The sequence below is a fragment of the Portunus trituberculatus genome, chromosome 50, assembly GCF_017591435.1.
Source record: "Portunus trituberculatus isolate SZX2019 chromosome 50, ASM1759143v1, whole genome shotgun sequence".
Taxonomy (NCBI): Eukaryota; Metazoa; Arthropoda; class Malacostraca; order Decapoda; family Portunidae; genus Portunus; species Portunus trituberculatus.
Window position 1 is genome coordinate 17,508,486 of NC_059304.1, and position 20,000 is coordinate 17,528,485.

The window sequence follows — 20,000 nt, forward strand, 5'->3', positions numbered from 1 at the left end:
TCTCTCTTATTGAGAATTTTTAGCGTGTTTGGGTCTCGACAAGCTCCTCCTTAGAGTAAGACAAAAGGATCAATGTAAGCCTCGTATTCTCAAACTTTTCTGTGCTTCACCTACATTATTTCAAAAGGCTTAATTTAAATTGACACTAGTTTTTTATGGGTGTTGGTGGTTCGTGAGGCAGAATGACAAGATTCCTATATTGTTAACTGGACAAACACTCTCGAAAACTGCGCTAATCATCTCTGTGGCCTTGCTAAGAGAGAGCCAAGCGTTTCTGAATACCGAGCTAATACCGCAGTCTGTCTCTCAAAATATTAATGGATTCTTCGTGTTAAAGTTTTCCTGTTGTCATCCTCCGCCTCCTTTGAGAGTAAAGTTAGTTAGAGTAAATATAACGCCGCTGTCTGTGTGTTTGTATATACACGTTATTAATAAATGCTCCGTGTTAAATCTTTTCTCATATGTTTGTTGTTTGAGAGTTTTTTTTTTATAATTGAAGTACTATTAGCTGCTTAGGGGGAAGTATTAATTCTTAGTCTCTTTTTTTTTCCCGCGTTATTAATAAATGTTCCGTGTTAAACCTTGATGATAGCGATGATTAACTTCCATTTAGTTTTTAATTGCGACCTAAACTAATAAGCCTCTTAACCCATTCACAATTTCTCACTATTTACACACGTCATGCAGCCGCTAGTTGTCGCTCGGTAGGTCACGATGTTATACGGCTTAATGAGAAGATGGGGACTATATTTAACCCCTTCAGTACCATGACACGTTTCCATATTCATTCTGCTTACTATTTGATGATCTTATACTGCCTCAGAAACTTATGTGGGGATTAGAATAGTGAAGACTCTGACCATTAATCTTCTGAACTCCATAGACCCTTCCTAATGTCAACAAAATCGTCTAATCACTCCCAAGACTTACGGTAAAAATGCGTCGCAGTACTGAAAGGGTTAAATCTTGTCCATTGCAACATTATTCCGTCGTTGAATTAGTGTAATCAAGTGATGTCTAAAATAAAGTCAAATTACTGCCAAACTGAAGAGATGAAAGTAAAAGTATTAAGGTGTGTGTGTGTGTGTGTGTGTGTGTGTGTGTGTGTGTGTATCTGTCTGTGTGTGCGTGTGTGTTGATAAATATGGCATGATCTGAATGGCGTTTCGTAATGCTATCGACAACAGTTGATTTAAATTGGACTTACTGTAGGAATTAAAAAGGCGAGCCATTGTTCTGTGTCTTAAGCCTTTACAGTATTTATTTCAATTGACTTTTATAATGCTTCCCACAACAATAAACTTAAATCGAAGGCAGTAAAGTGGCTTAAAGAGAGATAAGTTAACATTTTCCTCTCCGTTACCACGCTATTAATCCCTTCAGTACCATGACGCGTTTTCATATTCATTCTGCTTACTATCTGGTGATTTTATACAGCTTCAGAAACTCATGTGGGGGATTAAAATAGTGAAGACTCTGGCCATTAATCTGTTGACCTCTATAGACCTTCCTTTAATGTCAATGAAATAGGCTAATCGTATACAAATCTCAAGGTAAAGATGTGTCCCGATATTGAAGGGGTTAATACATACACCTTTGCAATGCTCTTTTAAATCACGTTGTCCAATTGTATCAACAAAAACTGACTCAAATTCCAGGTACTGAAGACATTGAAGGCATAAGGAGACTGGCAACTAAATGGGCTTTTTTTTACCAATTTTTTTATATTTTTTCTATATGTTTTGTTGCCCTTGGCCAGTCCTCCTCTCTTACATAGAAAAATTATAAATAAATGATAAATGTTGCACTGTCTCCGTGTCCTCATGTTCCTAATGTACTGTCCAGTCTCTACGATACCGCTGATCTGAATTGTGGTAATCTGACGCAGCGCAAAAAAAAAAAAAAAAAAAAAGAAAGAAAGTAAAGAAAACGGATGAAAAAAGAGAAAGAGGATGTAGAAACTAGGAAGGAGAACGAAGAGTGGAGTTCCGTAGTGATGCGGATGAGGAATTACGAAAGAAACATCAACATCCTTCGTGAAAATAATATTACGTTGTGTTGTTAGTAAATGGACGACCTGAATCCTTCCCTGTGTTGGGGTTTTCGACTTTTGTTTCCACGGCAAGGTTATTATTTTTACCTGTAGTTTTTATTATATATATATATATATATATATATATATATATATATATATATATATATATATATATATATATATATATATATATATATATATATATATATATATATATATATATATATATATATATATATATATATATATATATATATATATATATATATATATATATATATATATATATATATATATATATATATATATATATATATATATATATATATATATATATATATATATATATATATATATATATATATATATATATATATATATATATATATATATATATATATATATATATATATATATATATATATATATATATATATATATATATATATATATATATATATATATATATATATATATATATATATATATATATATATATATATATATACTTTTTTTCCCTTGTTGGTATTTCTCGTTAAAATTATATTAAGTGAATTTGATAAGTGTCTAGGGTCAATAAACTATCAAGCTTAAGCACACACACACACACACACACACACACACACACACACACACACACACACACACACACACACACACACACACACACACACACACACACACACACACACACACACACACACCTTAATGCAGATACACTTCTCTCGTGTGTGAATGTGCCTGTTCTGAGAGAGAGAGAGAGAGAGAGAGAGAGAGAGAGAGAGAGAGAGAGAGAGAAAGAGAGAAAGAGTGTTAAAGGTCACTAAGGTGTTGTGTGGCCAGAGACTTCAAGTGTTACGTTACAGTGTTGGCGAGACTCGCATTGCGGTGTTGCCGAGTATTAAGTGTGGCGGATGTGGTCTGTGTGTGTGTGTGTGTGTGTGTGTGTGTGTGTGTGTGTGTGTGTGTGTGTATTATTTTTTTCTCTATTTTTTTCTTCTTTTTCTACACAGGCTTGGGTGTACTCTAGTGTAACATGTGTAGTGTTTGTGTTGAGCTCGTGTGTGTTGCTGCGTAAGGCTGGGTTGGGCTGGGGTGTGCCTCTTTAGTGCTACATGTGTTACTGTGGTGTTGAAGTGAACGTGTGTGTGTGTGTGTGCGTGCGTGTGTGTGTTTTGATTCGCGTGGGTATAATTGCTGGTATCTGGAGTGGTGGTGGTGGTGGTGTTGAATATTGTGTTACATGGTGGGTGGTGGGTGTGTTTGTCACGTATTGAGTGTTGGCATTGCGATGTGTGTGATGTGAAGTGTCTTGTTTTGTTGTGTTTCGTGTGGGAGTGTGAAGGGGGGGGGGAATCCTCGTCACTGGTATCCCTCATCTCTTACTTGACATTGTTATAACTTACCACACGCCACTGAGGGGTTAATGGCCAGCAAGAGTATAGTGCTATTTGCCTCGTGTTGTGGTTATTACAGCACCACGTAGGGGTTGTGTGGTGGGGGTGGAAGGAAGTGTTGCCGTATTGTGTAAGGGGATGTTTATTTTTTTAGTGGTTTTGTGATTTGGCGCATTGCTGTGTCGTATAATGCATTGTTACAGCGTGGCGTAGCGTGGCGTGGTGTATTGTGTTGCAGAGTGAACCGGAGTGTTGGCGGGTAGTGTTGTGTTGCGCTGGTGGAGGGAGTAACATTGGTGTGGACGCCTCTCTTCACTCACTCTGCCCTGATGCATCTAACCGCCATTTGTCTTGTGTTGCAGAGTGGTGTGGAGGCGCCAAGATATCGTCGGCGTGGCCCCAGGGCGGGTCGGCCCCGACCACGCCCGTCCCGCCCGTGCCGCCCGCCCACCTGGCGCCGCTGCCCCTCACCACCACGCACAAGGACATGGACGTAAGTACCGACTCACCACGCCAGGGGAGAGAACTAAATGAGATGAGCGTAGGATTTTAAGAGTGCGTTGAGTGTTTTGGGAAGATTCTACAAAATAAAATGTTCCTTGATCTACTGTCATTGCCACTCACAAGGACACGGACGTAGCAAGCACCAGCGCATCATGGGCAAGGAGAAGGCCTTGAGTGCCTGATAAGTGTAAGATTTCAGGTACGAAGGATATTCTGGGAACCGTCCCAGTACAAGATAAAGAGTTGGTTGACCTACTGTCACCACAACGCTCAAGGTCACGGACGTAAACACAGATACAAGGCGCCAAGAAAGAGGAACTCGAGTGTTTGCTAAGTCCTGTATGAAATGCATGACTTGAAGCGTAATTTTAGAGGTGTGAGAGATTTTACGAGAAGATATGACGGATAAAAATATGCAAATAGACCTGCTGGCAACACGAAGCGCAAGAGAGAGAGAGAGAGAGAGAGAGAGAGAGAGAGAGAGAGAGAGAGAGAGAGAGAGAGAGCGTCTTAGGACAACCTGCGGATTGTAAAAAAAGAAACAGGAAAGACGGAAAATTAATAGATGGAGAGATGAGATAAGAGATTGTGAGAGATAGATTGCCTCGGGTGGACGGGAATAGACGGATGAATGACTAGATGAATGGAAAGATGGTGATGGTTGGGAGACTTTTACCTAAGAAGCAAAGGTTAATGTTGAGAGAGAGAGAGAGAGAGAGAGAGAGAGAGAGAGAGAGAGAGAGAGAGAGAGAGAGCTGTTATGTCTGCTCTAGATTTAACACCTACAGAGACAATGCATTAGAATATTGACCCAAATCTTACAACAGAAAACGTAAACAGAAAACTGGAGTTAAATTTTTAAGAAGGGGAGAGGGAGAGGAAAAGAGAGAGTGAGGGGTGAGAGGGGAAGTTTGGCCAGTCGTAAGAGAGGATTGGAGTCCTTAGGGGAGAGGAGAGAGGGGAGAGTCTCTTGAGTGGAGGATGGAGACTCGTAGGGAAGAGAGTGAGGCCTAAAGGGAGGGTTGGACTGAGGAGGTGGAGAGAGAGGAAGGAAAAGAGAGGTGGAGAGGTGGAAGGAAGATTGGAGGCCGAAGTGATGAAGGAAGGACTTGAATAAAAGGTGAAGATGAAAAGTGATTGGGTAACTGACTGACTGATTGACTGACTGGCTGATCGACCATTGACTGAAGGATTGGTATATAGGATGTGTGAGAGGAGACTGAAGAATCCTACGAGAGGCGATGAAAGGAAGGATTTTTGAGGGATTGATGGCGGTGAGGGAGGGACGTCTGTGGAAAGGAAAGTGGAGGTCCTGCGGGAGTTGTGAAGGAGCGGCAGTATTGAGGGAAGGGCTCCTGAGAGATGATATCCTCAGGGAGAAGCAGAAGGATTTTGTGGTCCCTGAGGAGTCCCGCATCACCCCGAGGGACGCGTGCCTGGGCAGCAAGGATCCTCATGTTCCTCCTACAGTTTGAACATGCCTTCCTCCCTCCTCCCTCTTCAATCCTCCCTCTTCCTTCTTCCTTCTTCCTTCTTTTATCTTTTCCTCCTCCCTCACACTCAGAACCAAACACCACAATCTTATTTTACCTCAGTTTTCCTTTTATCTTCCTTCTCTTCTGACTTTCCTTAAACCTTTCCTTACCTTGGTCTTCATTTTCCCTTTTCACCATCTCTTAATTAATTCTTTCCTTTCCTTAACCTTCTTTTTTCCCTCCTCTCTTTTAACTTAACCCTTTCTTTACCTCACCTTGGCTTTTCCCATTTTCTTTCTTCTCTAATTTTTCATAATCCTTTCCTTACCTTAGCCTTCCTTTTTCTCTTTCTTCTATTCTAAATTTCCTTAACTCTTCTCGAACATTGGCTTCCTCTCGCCCTTCCTTCACTTCTAATCCAACCTAATGCAACCTAGCTTTCTTTGCTGTAATATGCAACAAGTCACAACACTCAAAGCACTACGCAGTCTATACAAGCACCTACAAAGAGGAAGGACGGATTAAAAGGACTGATCAATGTGTTGTTTAAATATTGTTGCCTCAGAGTGGTTTGTGTTGAAGGAGTGATGTGTGAAGCAACTGTGAGTGGCTTGAAAAATGAAAAGGAAACTAGGAAAACTCTGGTATGGCAGTAAAACGCTGATTCATTGAAGGTGGTTTATGTAGTTTTAACCAGGTAAGATTAGACTACAGGTACGAAAAGATCTGGACCACTTACTCTGTTACGTTCATTAATTGTCACTGGTGTTACTTCATTCAACGGCAACTTTTCTAATCTAATCTAACCGTAACCATAACCCAGTCTAACCTTACCTCAAATGACCCAACCCCAACCTAACCTAACCTAACCCAACCTAACCTAACCTAACCCAACCTAACCTAACCTAACCCAACCTAACCTAACCTAACCTAACCCAACCCAACCCAACCCAACCCAACCTAACCTAACCTAACCTAACCTGCTCTAATCTTACCTGCTTTCGTATTTATAATCTTTTTCCTTTTCTTTCTTTCTTTTTCTCTGTTTAATACTCACTCCCTTCTTGAGAGACAACACTCGTTCACTCCTTTTGTTGTCACTGAAAGCTTCCATCAGATTGTTATTTATCGAGAGTGAAAAGCTGTAACGTGAATTGGCTTAGCTTCCCTTTAGTTTTCCTTGTTTTATGGGGTACATCGTGATTAACGCTTTTTATTGCCATTTTTATTTATATTTCTCTGTATTCATTTTGGTCTTCCTCGTCTCTTGGGAGTGAAGGATAAGAGGGAAAAACAGACGGTACGTAGATGTGTGTGTGTGTGTGTGTGTGTGTGTGTGTGTGTGTGTGTGTGTGTGTGTGTGTGTGTGTGTTTCTTTCCATCTAATCCTCTTCACTGATAAAAGAGAAAACAAATTTTATCTATTGCTTTTTTTTTTCCCTATTTATTATCATTATTATTGTACGTTATACTTGTTTCTGCGTGTTTTTCCTCCTTTCATTTTTTTTTCCTTCTTTTTTTTTCTACTTGATTATTTGCTTATTCATTTGTAAATAATCGTTCGTTTTTTCCGTTTCCCTTTTTTTTTTTTTTTTTTTTTTTTTTTTTTTTTTTTAAGTGCAGTCAAGATAGTATTAAATGTTCTCGTCCAAACACACACACACACACACACACACACACACACACACACACACACACACACACACACACACACACACACACTCTCTCTCTCTCTCTCTCTCTCTCTCTCTCTCTCTCTCTCTCTCTCTCTCTCTCTCTCATGGGAGGGTCAACTGAAGGGGCGTATTGACACAGAAATGAGAGGGTGGGCGGCCGGGACCTTGAGGAGGGCATCTGGAGAGAGAGAGAGAGAGAGAGAGAGAGAGAGAGAGAGAGAGAGAGAGAGAGAGATTGATTGTTTTGTTGCTTCTTTCTCCTCTTCCGTATTTCAGGATGTGTTGTTTTTGAAAATTCTCCTTGATTTTGTGATTGGTGTGTGTGTGTGTGTGTGTGTGTGTGTGTGTGTGTGTGTGTGTGTGTGTGTGTGTGTGTGTGTGTGTGTGTGTGTTTTCGTGACTGTCCTCCTCCTCCTCCTCCTCCTCCTCCTCCTCCTCCTCCTCCTCCTCCTCCTCCTCCTCCTCCTCCTCCTCCTGCGTTCTCCTGCTGCAGTTGGAAGGACAGGACAAGGGAAGGAGGAAGGGAGTGAGGGAGGAGGAGGGAGGGAAAGAAAGAGGGTGAGGAGGATAAAAAAGGAAAAAAGCGACAAACTGACTGATGACACGTGTGTATTTTTCCCTCCTTCTTCAACAGCGAAGGTCAGTGTAGGTCATTCTTCTCTTCCTTCCTTCCTTCCTTCCTTCCTTTATATCCTTCTTGTATCCCTTCTCCCATGCCTCCCATCCTTCAATTTTGCAGTCCCCTTATCTTTCCTTCCTTTCTTCATTCCTTTCTTCCTTCCTTTCTTCATTCATTTCATCTTCCTTTATTTCTTTCGTACATCTCTTCTCTCCTGCCTCCCTTCCTTCAATTTTGCATTCCCCTTATCTTTCCTTCTTTCATTCCTTCTTTCTTCCTTCCTTCCTTCCTTCTATCTATTTCCTCTTCAGTTATCTTTCTTCCTTCGTGCAATTTGTATTAACCTTCCCTCCTTCTTTCTTTCCTTCCTTGTTCATTCCTTCATTCCCTCATTCTCCCTTTCTCCATTTCCTGATTATTTCCCTTTGCCTGTTTTCCCCTTCCTTTCCTCCTTCACTCATTCCTTAATCCCCTCGCCTCCTCCCCTCATTCTTCTTCCCTTCCTTCTAGTCTCCCCTGCTTGCTCTCCCCCAAATGTCTTGTAATTGAGACTTAAAAATACCAGTAAATAAACGAACGAAGGGAGGGTAGGATGGTACCTCGCTTCCCTTCAACTCCCTTCTCTTCCCCTTCTCTTCCTTCCCTTCTTTACTCTTAAAACCAACCTGCCTTCTCTTCCTCCTCTCTTCCTTTACTTTTAGCCAATCAGTTTGCTTTGCTTCTCTTTTCTGTTAGTCTGGTGCCTTTCATGTCCTTATCTTTTCGTCTTCTTTTTTTTCTTGATTCCTGTTTCTTGTCTGTCGTCTCCCGTTTTTCTTTCCTTTTTTTTCTTACTTTTTTTTAATTTTATTTTACTTTTTTTGTTCTCTTCTTTTCTCTTTCCTTTCATTCCTCTTCACTTCTTTTCTTGTTTTTTTTTTTTTGTCTTTTCCTTCTTAATCCTCTTTTTCCTTTCCTCTGTCACACCTGTTCCCTTCAGCTAGTTCTTTTCCCTCTCATTTTCTCCTCCCTTTAACCCTCACTTGTCCTGCCTTCCTCAAACTTATCTTCTCTTCCTACTACTACTACTACTACTACTACTACTACTACTACTACTACTACTACTACTACTACTACTACTACCACGTCTTTCCTTCACCTAGCTAGCTCTCCCTCTCCTTTTCTCCTTCCCACAAGCCTCATTTCTCTAAGCCCAGTCCTGCCTTCCTTAAAAATGTCTTCACTCACTACTACTACTACTACTACTACTACTACTACTACTACTAGCCCAAGAGTACAGTCTTGAAACTAAGCAAGACCTTGAGAAGATACAAGTCGAGTGAAGGCGAGGAGAAGCAAGCAGGACAGGGCAGGGATGGAGGCTGCGTCAGGGTGTGGTGCTGTGGTGCTGTGGTGCTGTGGTGCTGGCTAGACCAACAGCACGTCAAGGGTCTGAAGGCCACCGCAAGACTTCCCTTCCCTGTGCGCTCTGTGAACCCTGTGACTGTGAGAGGAGGAGGAGGAGGAGGAGTCACTGGGAATGCGTAGTACAGTAACACACAACACTGCTACTTTGCTTGTCCTCACCCAGTTACGCTACTTACTCTTCTACTCTCTGCTATAACTTGATGTCATTCTCGTCATCTTACATTCCCCTAAGCCTGACTCAGTCCACCAGTTGCTTAGTTAACCCCTTCAATACTGGGACACTTTTTACCTTGAGTTTTGTGTGTCATTAGACCATTTTATTGACATTACCAAGGGTGTATGGAGGTCACAAGATTAATGGCCACTGTCTTCACTATTTTAATCCCCTACATAAGTTTGTGAATCTGTATAAAATCACTAAATAATAACCAGAAGGAACATGAAAACGCGTCCTGGTACTGAAGGGGTTACAAGTCACTGGGGAAATCTTAGATGCTTACTTGTGGAATATCTGGTGCATTTTTCTTCATTTCCTTGTAGTATTTTGGCGTCTTGTGTGGTGTGTTAGTAAATACCCTATACACTATAATTTTTTTTTATAGTTATGTTTAGATAGGCTGTGGAGATGCGCAGTACGTGGAGATGCGTAGTACTGTCTTGTTTAGCTATCTTGTACCTGTTCTGGTGGACTTCTCTCAACCGCTCCCTGCAGTGTTATGGAGTCACCTTGCGTCCCATTGTGCCAGTAATATGCCACTCGTGTTTGTATAGTTAGACCGTTAACCACTTCAATACTGGGACACATTTTTACTCTGAGATTTGTGTACGGTTAGACCATTTTATTGACATTAGGAAGGGTTTATGGAGGTCAGAAGATTAATGGCTGGAGTCTTCGCTATTTTAATCCCCACATAAGTTTCTGAAGCTGTATAAAGTCACCAAATAGTAAGCAGAAGAAAAGGTATTGAAGAGGTTAACGGATTATTGCACGTGGGATTAAGGGAAGAAGTTGAATGGTGTAGTAAGAAAACAAACGACGATAGAGTTCCCCAATCATCACGGAGTTGTTTGTGATGATTGGCAAGGACTACACTTACCTAATCTAAAGTAAGAGGTGTAGGATAGTAAAGACGGAGGATTATCCCCACCCATCCAACAACTCCATCCCATCCCATCCCATCCCATCCCACCCCACCCCTCTCCACCCCACTCCACCCCATCCCATCCCACTCTACTCTACTCTACTCCACCCCAACCCACCCCACCCCACCCCACGCCATCCCACTCTACCCCACCCCATGCCACCCCACCCCACCCATACCACTCCCTCTCTCTTACGTGTAAAAGAGACTGCCTGGGTAACGATCACTAATAACTGAGAGAGTGGAAAAGTAGAAAAAAAAAATGCATAAACTTCCGTATTAGTTATGACCTTGTGGTTTAGCGGTGGTGTATACTCTCTCTCTCTCTCTCTCTCTCTCTCTCTCTCTCTCTCTCTCTCTCTCTCTCTCTCTCTCTCTCTCTCTCTCTCTCTCTCCAGGGTGATAGCGCACAGGTATTGTCTCGCCGTCAGTAGTGCCAGCGCCGCCCGTCACCTTCCTGCCGCCCGCTCCTCCTGCAGTGGACGGTTCCCTGATTAGCTTTTGCCTTATGGAGTTGATCTGAAGTGTTGAGAGTACTGCTTGATAGCCTGCTGGCCTAGATGTGGCTGTGTGGTGTGGGATCTTGAGTTTGTTGGTGGTTGTGGTGGTGGTGGTTGTGTTATTGCTGCTACTACTACTACTACTACTACTACTACTACTACTACTACTACTACTACTACTACTACTACTACTACTAGAATTGAGGTTACACAGGAGTCTGGGACGCCGCAACACTGAGGTAGACGAGGGCCTGACGTCATGACCTCCTCCTCCTCCTCCTCCTCCTCCTCCTCCTCCTCCTCTTACGGGAGTCTGAAGAAGGGAGGGGAGTGAGGTAGGTTAGTGGGTGGATGAGTATAGCAGAGATGAGGTTTGAGAGGAGGTGGGGGAGGAAGAGGAGGAGGAGGTGGTGGTGGTGGTGGTGGTGGTGGTGGTGGTGGTGGTGGCGGCGGCGGCGGTTGTGGTGGTGGGAAAGAGAAAAAAAATGTTGTGTATTTATATGGTTGAGACGACATTCTGAGGCTTCACTACGACTACTACTACCACTACTATTGGTGCCGCAACGCTGACTTCACCACCACCACCACCACCACGGGCTGGCTTAGTCTATGCCAGGCGGGGTTTCCTCCCTCCGTGTCATAGGGGTTCCCGTTGTATGAAAATATACCTGCGCTACCCCTGAGAGAGAGAGAGAGAGAGAGAGAGAGAGAGAGAGAGAGAGAGAGAGAATATCTTTGTTCATCCATCTTCACTTGGCACAGTGTATGACCTCCTCCTCCCCTCCTCCTCTCCTCCTCCTCCTCCTCCTCCTCCTCCTTTTATCATGTCCCTTCCTGCTTCTCTTCATTTACTTGTGTCCCTTCCTACTGCTCCTCTTCGTTTTTTTTCCATGTCCCTTCGCCTTCTCCCTTTTATCTTGTCCCTCCCTTCCTTCTGTTCCTCTCCTCTCGTGTCCCTTCCTCCCTCTTCCTTTTCTCGTGGCCCTTACCTTCCTCCTCCTGCTCCTCCTCAGCCTCCCGTTCCATCGTCTCTGTCTCGCTTGTCACGCTACGTCACTCTTCACGCTCATGTGATTTTTACGCCACTGACCTGTCTCACCGCGGCCTGGGACACGAGCGAGGAGCGGAGAGCAGGTGTGCGCGCGAGGCAGGTGTGGAGGGCAGTGTTTACCTGGGAGCGAGGGGAGGGTGGGAGTCCCCGGCCGCAAGGTGAGTTTATTGATCAAGCCAACTCAGACCCACCACCCACCCACCCACCCTTGTGTCTCCCTCCCTCCTTCAGGTGGTGGGTCCCGCGAGGCGCCAGCTGGTCTCAGGTGGTGGCAGGGGCAGTCAAGATGGTCGGGAAGGTGGGTGGGGAAGGTGAAGCGAGTGGTGTGGTGGTGGTGGTGGTGTTGTGTTTGGTTTTGGTGTTTTGTGAGGGCGTGTGTGTTAGTAGTGGTGGTTTTAGGAAGGATGGATGGCAGGAGAGCTTGGGAGGATAAGAGAGAGAGAGAGAGGGGAGGGGTGAGGCAGGCACACAGGAGAGCAGTAACCTGTTGAGGGAGTGAGGAGAGAGGACCCACCCACCACTCCCTCCCTCTCCCTCTCCTCTCTCCCTCTTTCCCTCCTTCCTGCTCCCTCACTCTCTTTCTCTCACAGTCCTACCTTTCCTTTCCTCTCCCTTACCCCCCACCCAACACACACACACACACACACACACACACACACACACACACACACACACACACACACACACACACACACACACACACACACACACACACACACACACACACATGCAATAACATCACCTCACCTCACCTCAGCTCACCTCATCTCACTTCACCTTAACACCTGACCATCTCACCTGGATTAGTTATGGTCTCAGGTCCGTTACACCTTGACGAAGATTAGGTCATCCACGAGCCAGCCCCGGAGGAAATCAGGTCGGAGAGAGAGAGGGAGAGGGAGATGTAGCCTACACTTCTCTCAGACACGTCACACCCCGGTCAAAATGTTTAGCCAGGCGAGACAACACAACACTGAGCTCGACTTGTTGGCGGTGGAGTGGCGGCGAGGCAGGCAGCGGCGAGTGGGTTATCTTTACCTCAAGCCTCAAGCGCGACCACGACCACGAGGAGGAGGAGGAGGAGGAGGAGGAAATAGTTGGCTGTCTTTCTCTGTCTCTCTGTCTCTGTCTGCCTCTTTGTGCTGTTTTAGGTTATGTTTGAGAGAGTTTTATTTGGTTAAGTGCGAAAGTTAGGTTCGATTCAGTTAGGTTAGGTTACGTCAGGTGAGAAGATTCAGAACTAGTTAAATTAGATTATATTAGGTTAGGATGACTTCAAATAGGTAAAGATTAGATTAGGTTAGGTTAGGTTAGGTTGACTTCAAATAGGTAAAGGTTAGATTAAGTTACGCTGTGATAACCAGGCCATGTAAGTAAGGTCAAGTTAGTAAATATAAAGGTCTTACTAGGCACCAGGTTACCATTCTTCCTACTCTCCGTTTTCTTCCTATAAGCCGAAACCAGGAAGCGATATGCATGTATGTATGTATGTATGTATGCTTGGATGTATGTGGTCGTGTATGGAGGAATGTAGCAACAATGTGTACTAAGCAAATGAACCTGTATGGTTAGAGAGAGAGAGAGAGAGAGAGAGAGAGAGAGAGAGGATGGGGGGACTGACAGAATGAGGGAAGGCTGAGGAAACACAAAGAAACACAGAAGAGAGAGAGAGAGAGAGAGACGAGCAGTAGTGACTCGTTAACTGTGACGGGGTTGCAGTGGGAGGGGCAGTGCATGGGAGGTGTCATAGGAGGGGGAGTTCATGGGAGTAGCGAGGGAAGGGGCAATGCATGGGAGGAGTGAGGGGTTGTTGTGAGGTAAAATAGGATTATGGGGAAGAATTCAATGTACTGGTGAGTGAGGAAGAGGGGAGAGGTGAGGTGAGGGGGTGCTAAAGGTCAGGGGTGGTAAGCATGAACGCTGAGAAGAAAGAAGAAGAAAGAGAGGAGGAGGAGGAGGAGGAGGAAGAGGAAGAGGAGGAAGCCAAGCCAAGTCCTCATGTACGGGTCGATGGGGACTGAATTTATATTAATTTCTCAGAACTTGTCGTCATGGGGATCCCTGGTGAGGAGGAGGAGGGGGGTGGGTTGGGTGGGGAGAGGAAGGAGGAGGAGGAGGAGGAGGGAGGGTCGTTGGGAAGGTGAACAGCACGTGAGCTTCGGAACTGCCACGTCGCTTTTGTTCCCACGTCCTCCCAGTGCCCCACCGCCACCGCCACCGCCACCGCCTCGTCATTGCCCCCCGCGTGTGAATCGTCCTGCCACGACCATTGAGGAGATGCTTGAGAAGTGACGAGGAGAAAGAGGAACAAAAACAACAGCAAGTATAACAAAAGTAGGAGGAGGAAGATGAGACGAGGAGAACAATAAGCAATAAAAACAACAGCAATAACAGAAGCAGGAGGAGGAAGAGGAGACGAGAACAAGAAGTAAGGCAGCAATAATAACAACAACAATAACAGAACTAGGAGGAGGAAGAAGACGAGGAGAACAGCAGCAATAACACAAGCAGGAGGAGACAACAAGAAGCAATAACAGCAACAATAACATAACTAGGAGGTGGAAGAAGACTAGGAGAACAAGGAGAAGCAAGATCAGTAGGAGGAAGAGGAGAAAGAGAGCAAGGAACAAGAGCAACAATAATGACAACAGAAAGAGGGAGAGGAAGACGAGAACAAGGAGAAACAACAACAGTAATGACAGCAGGAGGAAGGAAGAGGAGGAAGAGGAAGACGAAGAGAACAAGGAGCGAGAACAACAGCAGTAATAACAGTAACAACAGGAGCAGCAGCAACATGAGGAGGAAGATGAGGAGGAGGAGGAGGAGGAGGAGGAGGAAGATGACGAACAGGAAACATAACATCAACAGAAACAGGAAAAGAATTAAAAGGACGAGACATAACAGTTGTAATAATTGTAACAGAAGCGTGAGGCAGATTAGTAGGAAGAGGAGGAGGAGGAGGAGGAGGAGGAGGAGGAAATTAACAACATAAACAGAAGGAAGAGGAAGTCTTATACGAAGAAAACAATAGACACAGCACAACACAAGACTCAACATTTGTGGGAATTTGAACCAGAGTTGTCATCCAAGTAACATTTTGGCCTGAGACTCACTCACTACCTCACCCTTCCTGCTTTGCTTCACTACCTGCTGCTTGCTGTCCACCTCCACTCACTACTCCACCTCACAACTTCGATTTCTACTCACATTCCACCTCATAACTTACACTTCCACTCACTACTCAACATCACAACTTCGATTCCTACTCCTCATTTCACCTCATAACTTCCACTTCCACTCACCACTCCATCTCTAACATCCACTTCCACTCATCACTCCGCTTCTAACGTCCACTAGAATCTTACACTATCACTGCAGTCGTGAAAACATCCTTAATATTTGTTAAACTTGTATTAGAGCTTGTTAAAGTATTACTGGAGTCATGAAAACACTTTGCAAATCCCAATAGCCCTGTAACTTCCACTAGAACGCTTAAATTATCACTGGAACCCTGAAAACACCATGAAAACACCGCATCACACCATCCCATGCGTTCCACTTCATGAATCACCAACGCTCTGCCCTAACCATTTCACCACTCCATCACTCCACCTCACCAGTCCAGCTCGTAAGCTCACCAACCAATGATGACCACAAGCACCTCAGCACTGTGTCTCAATCCTCACTGTGACTATTTTCAAGGGCCACAGAGATGATTAGCGGGGTTTTCAAGTGATTCTCTAGTTAATAATGTAGAAATCTTGTCACTTTACCAAGCAGCTTAAGCCCTTGAATACCATGGCACGTTTTTATATTCATTCCGGTTACTATTTTATGATTTTATACAGCTTCAGAAACTTACGTGGGGATTGAAATAGTGAAGACCGTGGCCATTAATCTTCTGACCTCCATAGACCCTTCTTAATGTAAGTGAAATCGTCTAATTACACCCAAAACTCAAGGTAAAAATGCGTCTCAGAACTGAAGGAGGTTAATCCATCCCAGACTGTCTTCCTCCTCCTCCTCCTCCTCCTCCTCCTCCTCCTCCTCCTCCTCGTTTTCAAGACTCAGTTCTCTTCCTGGAATCTTACTTGATCGATCCTCATATGTGTCTCCTGAGTTGTTCTTTATCTCTCATTGGGTTTTTATAGAGACGTGTCACCCTCTCTATTGTTGTTATTGTATTGTATTTCATCACGGCTTTTGAGTTTTCTTAGGGAAGTTTTACGGAGGTTTGTTACAGGTAGCTTGATGAGTTTTGTGTGTGTCTTTTGGAGGAGTATTAATGCTGTGGTTGTTTTATCTTCATGTTTTTTATTTCTTCATGTCTTTAAGTGTCCCTAGTGGAGTTAATAAATATGATGGTTTACACATTCTAGTTAAGTTTTGTGTGTGTGTGTGTGTGTGTGTGTGTGTGTGTGTGTTTTATTTATATGTGTTTATTTTCATCACTGCTTAGAGATTTCCGTGGTGAAGATTTGCTATAACTACATTTCAGTTAAGTTTATGGGGTGTTTAAAATCATTTTAATATTGTGAGTAATAAGTTTATACATGTAATTTTTTTTTTTTTTTCACCTTTCAGTCTCCTTAGTGAAGTTAATACAGAGGTTTATGATAGACACTAGTTAAGTTTGTGGGTCTTTAAAACTATAGACGATTTCTGGAAGGGTAGAGATGAAAGATGGATACACGCATGCAAGTTTACTATAGTCTGTCTACTCAAAAATGGCTCCTGGATTTAAAACGTATTGTAGCTTTTTGATAACATAATTGATTTGATGTGAATAATACTTGTTTTCTGTTGACCAACTTACGACAAGGACAACTCACGGTTTTCCTCAAGATCTGACAACCACGCCTTCCCTGGGACACCATTCAAACCTTCAAACCGAGAACCAGGAGCCACTTGAGATTAGACAGACTACAGAGCGACTGCCACGTGTAAGCCAGCTGGTATTGTAAGAGGTGACTGGTGTGCCGCGGGGTGTTCTTCCTTTGTTCTTCTCTACAAGGTGGGGTGGGTGTTCTGTGCGCTTCCTTTGAGTGAAGCGTCAATAGTGGTGAATGTTTTATTGGGGCGGATCACCTCTTGTAAAGCCTCGTGGGTCTTAATATCATATGTCCTGTCTTCAGTGAGGTACCTCCATTGCCATGACCTCGAGTATTGACTGACTGACTGATTGATTGATTGATTGATTGATTGAGTGAATGAGTGATTGAGTGGCGCTCCAGTAACCGTATGTTCAATAATCAGACCGCTCTCAACTTCCTATATATGGACCTTTGCATTCCTAACCCTGACCTTCACAACGGCCACTTCCTTCCCTCTCTTTTCTCGTCACCCTTACCGCAGCCCTTCACCCTTCCGATAATCCTTCACGCATCCACTCACCCTTCCACCTGACCCTCTCCCACATCCCTTCAATCCACTCTACCCTTCCACACCTTCCACCCATCCATTCCACCCGTTTAACTCCCGACGCGCCTCCCTCACGACCTCCTGCACTTTGAGATGCACAGAAGGGCCGCTAGAGGCTGTCACAGTGTAGCGGGCGCCCAGTCATCGTGTCGCGGTCAAACGGGAGACGTGACGTGACGGGAGGAGACGAGACGGGCCACCCTGATCCTGTCTCAAGCTACTTAGCCTCCTTAACTCCTCTCTCTCTCTCTCTCTCTCTCTCTCTCTCTCTCTCTCTCTCTCTCTCTCTCTCTCTCTCTCTCTCTCTCTCTCTCTCTCTCCTCGTTTGTCCCTACGGTTCATCTATCGTTCCCAAACCCTTCTCTCTGTCTTCATTACCCATCTTCTCTGTCTGTGTGTCTGTCTGTCTGTCTGTCTGTCTGTGTCCATCCTCATTATCACTCTGTCTTCTCTAACTCGTACTTTGTCTGTTCTTATTTGTCTGTCTGTCTGTCTGCGTGAGTGAAGGGAGGTGTAGCAAAGAGACGTGAGTTAGTGGCTGGTGTTGTTGTTTATGCGGGAAGGAGTAGATGGAGGGATGAGATAAGAGTCTTGGTGTGGTTGGTGGCTTGGGGGTAAAAAGACGCCCGACAGAGATGAGTGGGGAAGGCTTTTGTCATGTGGAATGAAGATGATGGTGGTGGTGGTGGTGGTGGTAGTAGTAGTAGTAGTGGTAGATTGTGTGTTTCTGTGTGTGTGTGTGTGTGTGTGTGTGTGTGTGTGGTGAGAGGAGAGGTGTGTTATTATCTCCCTCATGAGTCCTTACACTCCCAGCTTCCCTCATCGCGTCCCTCACAGCATCTGCCACTCCTTATGTGATCCCAGTAACCTTCTGTATCCTATTCTTACACACACACACACACACACACACACACACACACACAGAGAGAGAGAGAGAGAGAGAGAGAGAGAGAGAGAGAGAGAGAAGCCAGGATGAGTCAACACTTCAGTGGAAATGTTTTCTGTGGCTTCGTTCCCAGAAATTTTTGTGACTCCTCGAATGACTGACTGACTCTGTGTGTGTGTGTGTGTGTGTGTGTGTGTGTGTGTGTGTGTGTGTGTGTGTGTGTGTGTGTGTGTGTTTTGTTGGTTTTCGTGTATTGTGATCTTGTAAACACTTTTTTTCTTTTCTAGGAATATTTACTTCTTCTTCTTCTTCTTCTTCTTCTACTTTGTCTTCTTCTTCCTCTTCCTCCTCTTCCTCTTCCTTCCTTCCTTCAATGTACCCTAGTGACCTTATATTTTATCACCTGTAATTCTTATAAAGCACCGCACCTGTCTTTGTTTACTCACTCTCTCTCTCTCTCTCTCTCTCTCTCTCTCTCTCTCTCTCTCTCTCTCTCTCTCTCTTCTCGGGTTATTGTGTAGCGTCGCGTTCTTCATCGGATTTGCAACAGCAGCAGCAGCAGCAGCAGCAGGAGCAACAGCCACCAGTGTTATTTATCTGTCTATTTTTATACGAGGGATTACGCAATGTTGTTACTCGCTGGAGGATAAACATGTATAGATCTTTTTTTTTTTATTGTAGGTTCTGTGAATGGTGGTTGGTTGCCGGCGAATGCTCAGTGAGTCTGTTGGGAAGGTTAATTGACGAGTGTGTGGGAGAAAGAAAAAAAAAAATGATGAACTTGATTTGTTTCTCGTATTTACTTTTTTTTTTATTTATGTTGTTTTGGTGTATTATTGTATCGAAGTGTCTGTTCTTGCTGTCTTGTTTCTCTCTGTTTGCTTTTATCTTTGTTGTTACTGTAAGGTGGTGTTGTTGTATCAAAGTGGCTGTTCCTGTTGAGTTGACTGTATGCGTGTCACTTTTCTGTCTTGTTTCTCTCTGTTACCTCTCGTTTCTTGTTGTCACTGTTGGTATTACTGTATCAAAGTGGCTGTTCTTGTTGAGTAGAATATATGCGTATCATTCTTTTTGACTTATTTCTCGCAACACAAATAAGTAAATAAATAAAAAAGGCCCAGTTAGTCACCAGCCCCTTTGTTTTTTATTGTAAGTGTTGGTATTACAGTAATGAAAGTGCCGCGTCATTCTTTTCATCATGTTGTTAGTGTTGTTATTGGCATTAATAGTCAAGATGCTGAGTATACACACGAGTCTAGGTCCACACTGCATGCATATATTGTCTTGTCTTTATTGTTAATGGCGCCGGTATAAACGATCAATCAAAGTGGCCGTGTTTGTGCAGAGATATTACACCTTTGTTTCACTTTGTTCGCGTGTCATTCTTGTCTTGTCTTTGTTGTTACTGGCGTTGTTGTTCCAAATCAAATTGTCTGCTGTGGTGTGAAAATATTATACCTGTGTGTGTGCACGTTTCTTTCTTGTCGTGTGTTTGTGTGTGTGTGTGTGTGTGTGTGTGTGTGTGTGTGTGTGTGTGTGTGTGTGTGTGTGTGTGTGTGTGTGTGTGTGTGTGTGTGTGTGTGTGTGTGTGTTGTTATTGGCGTTAGTACAAGTAATCTCAGTGCAGATATATACGTATACCTCTGTCCACATGTCATTCTCGTCCTTGAAAGCGATTCATCATGTAAATTAAATCAGAATTTTTCATCCAGTCACTCAGTCAGTCACTCTCCTCAAGCCATGTAATGTTGTGTCATATTCTTGGAATGGCCATGAAAGAGAATATGAGAGAAGCTATTAATCAATTTCTTCGTGTTTTGGCTTGTAATGTCATGAGTTTTGCTTGTATTATATCATTATATTGAATACTTGCCGAGCCTTAAGGAA

At 43.7% G+C, this 20,000-nt stretch overlaps 1 protein-coding gene across 4 annotated transcripts in view; it reads left to right on the plus strand.

Annotated features, from left to right (window-relative positions):
- The window catches only part of LOC123500162 (transcriptional enhancer factor TEF-1-like), a 121,512-nt gene that overhangs the window by 45,999 nt on the left and 55,513 nt on the right, over positions 1-20,000 (plus strand). For all 4 annotated transcript variants that reach the window (XM_045248856.1, XM_045248857.1, XM_045248860.1 and 1 more), the window contains one exon: positions 3,795-3,925. In XM_045248856.1, the coding sequence (XP_045104791.1) occupies positions 3,795-3,925 (131 nt within the window). The remainder of the gene's footprint in view (positions 1-3,794; positions 3,926-20,000) is intronic.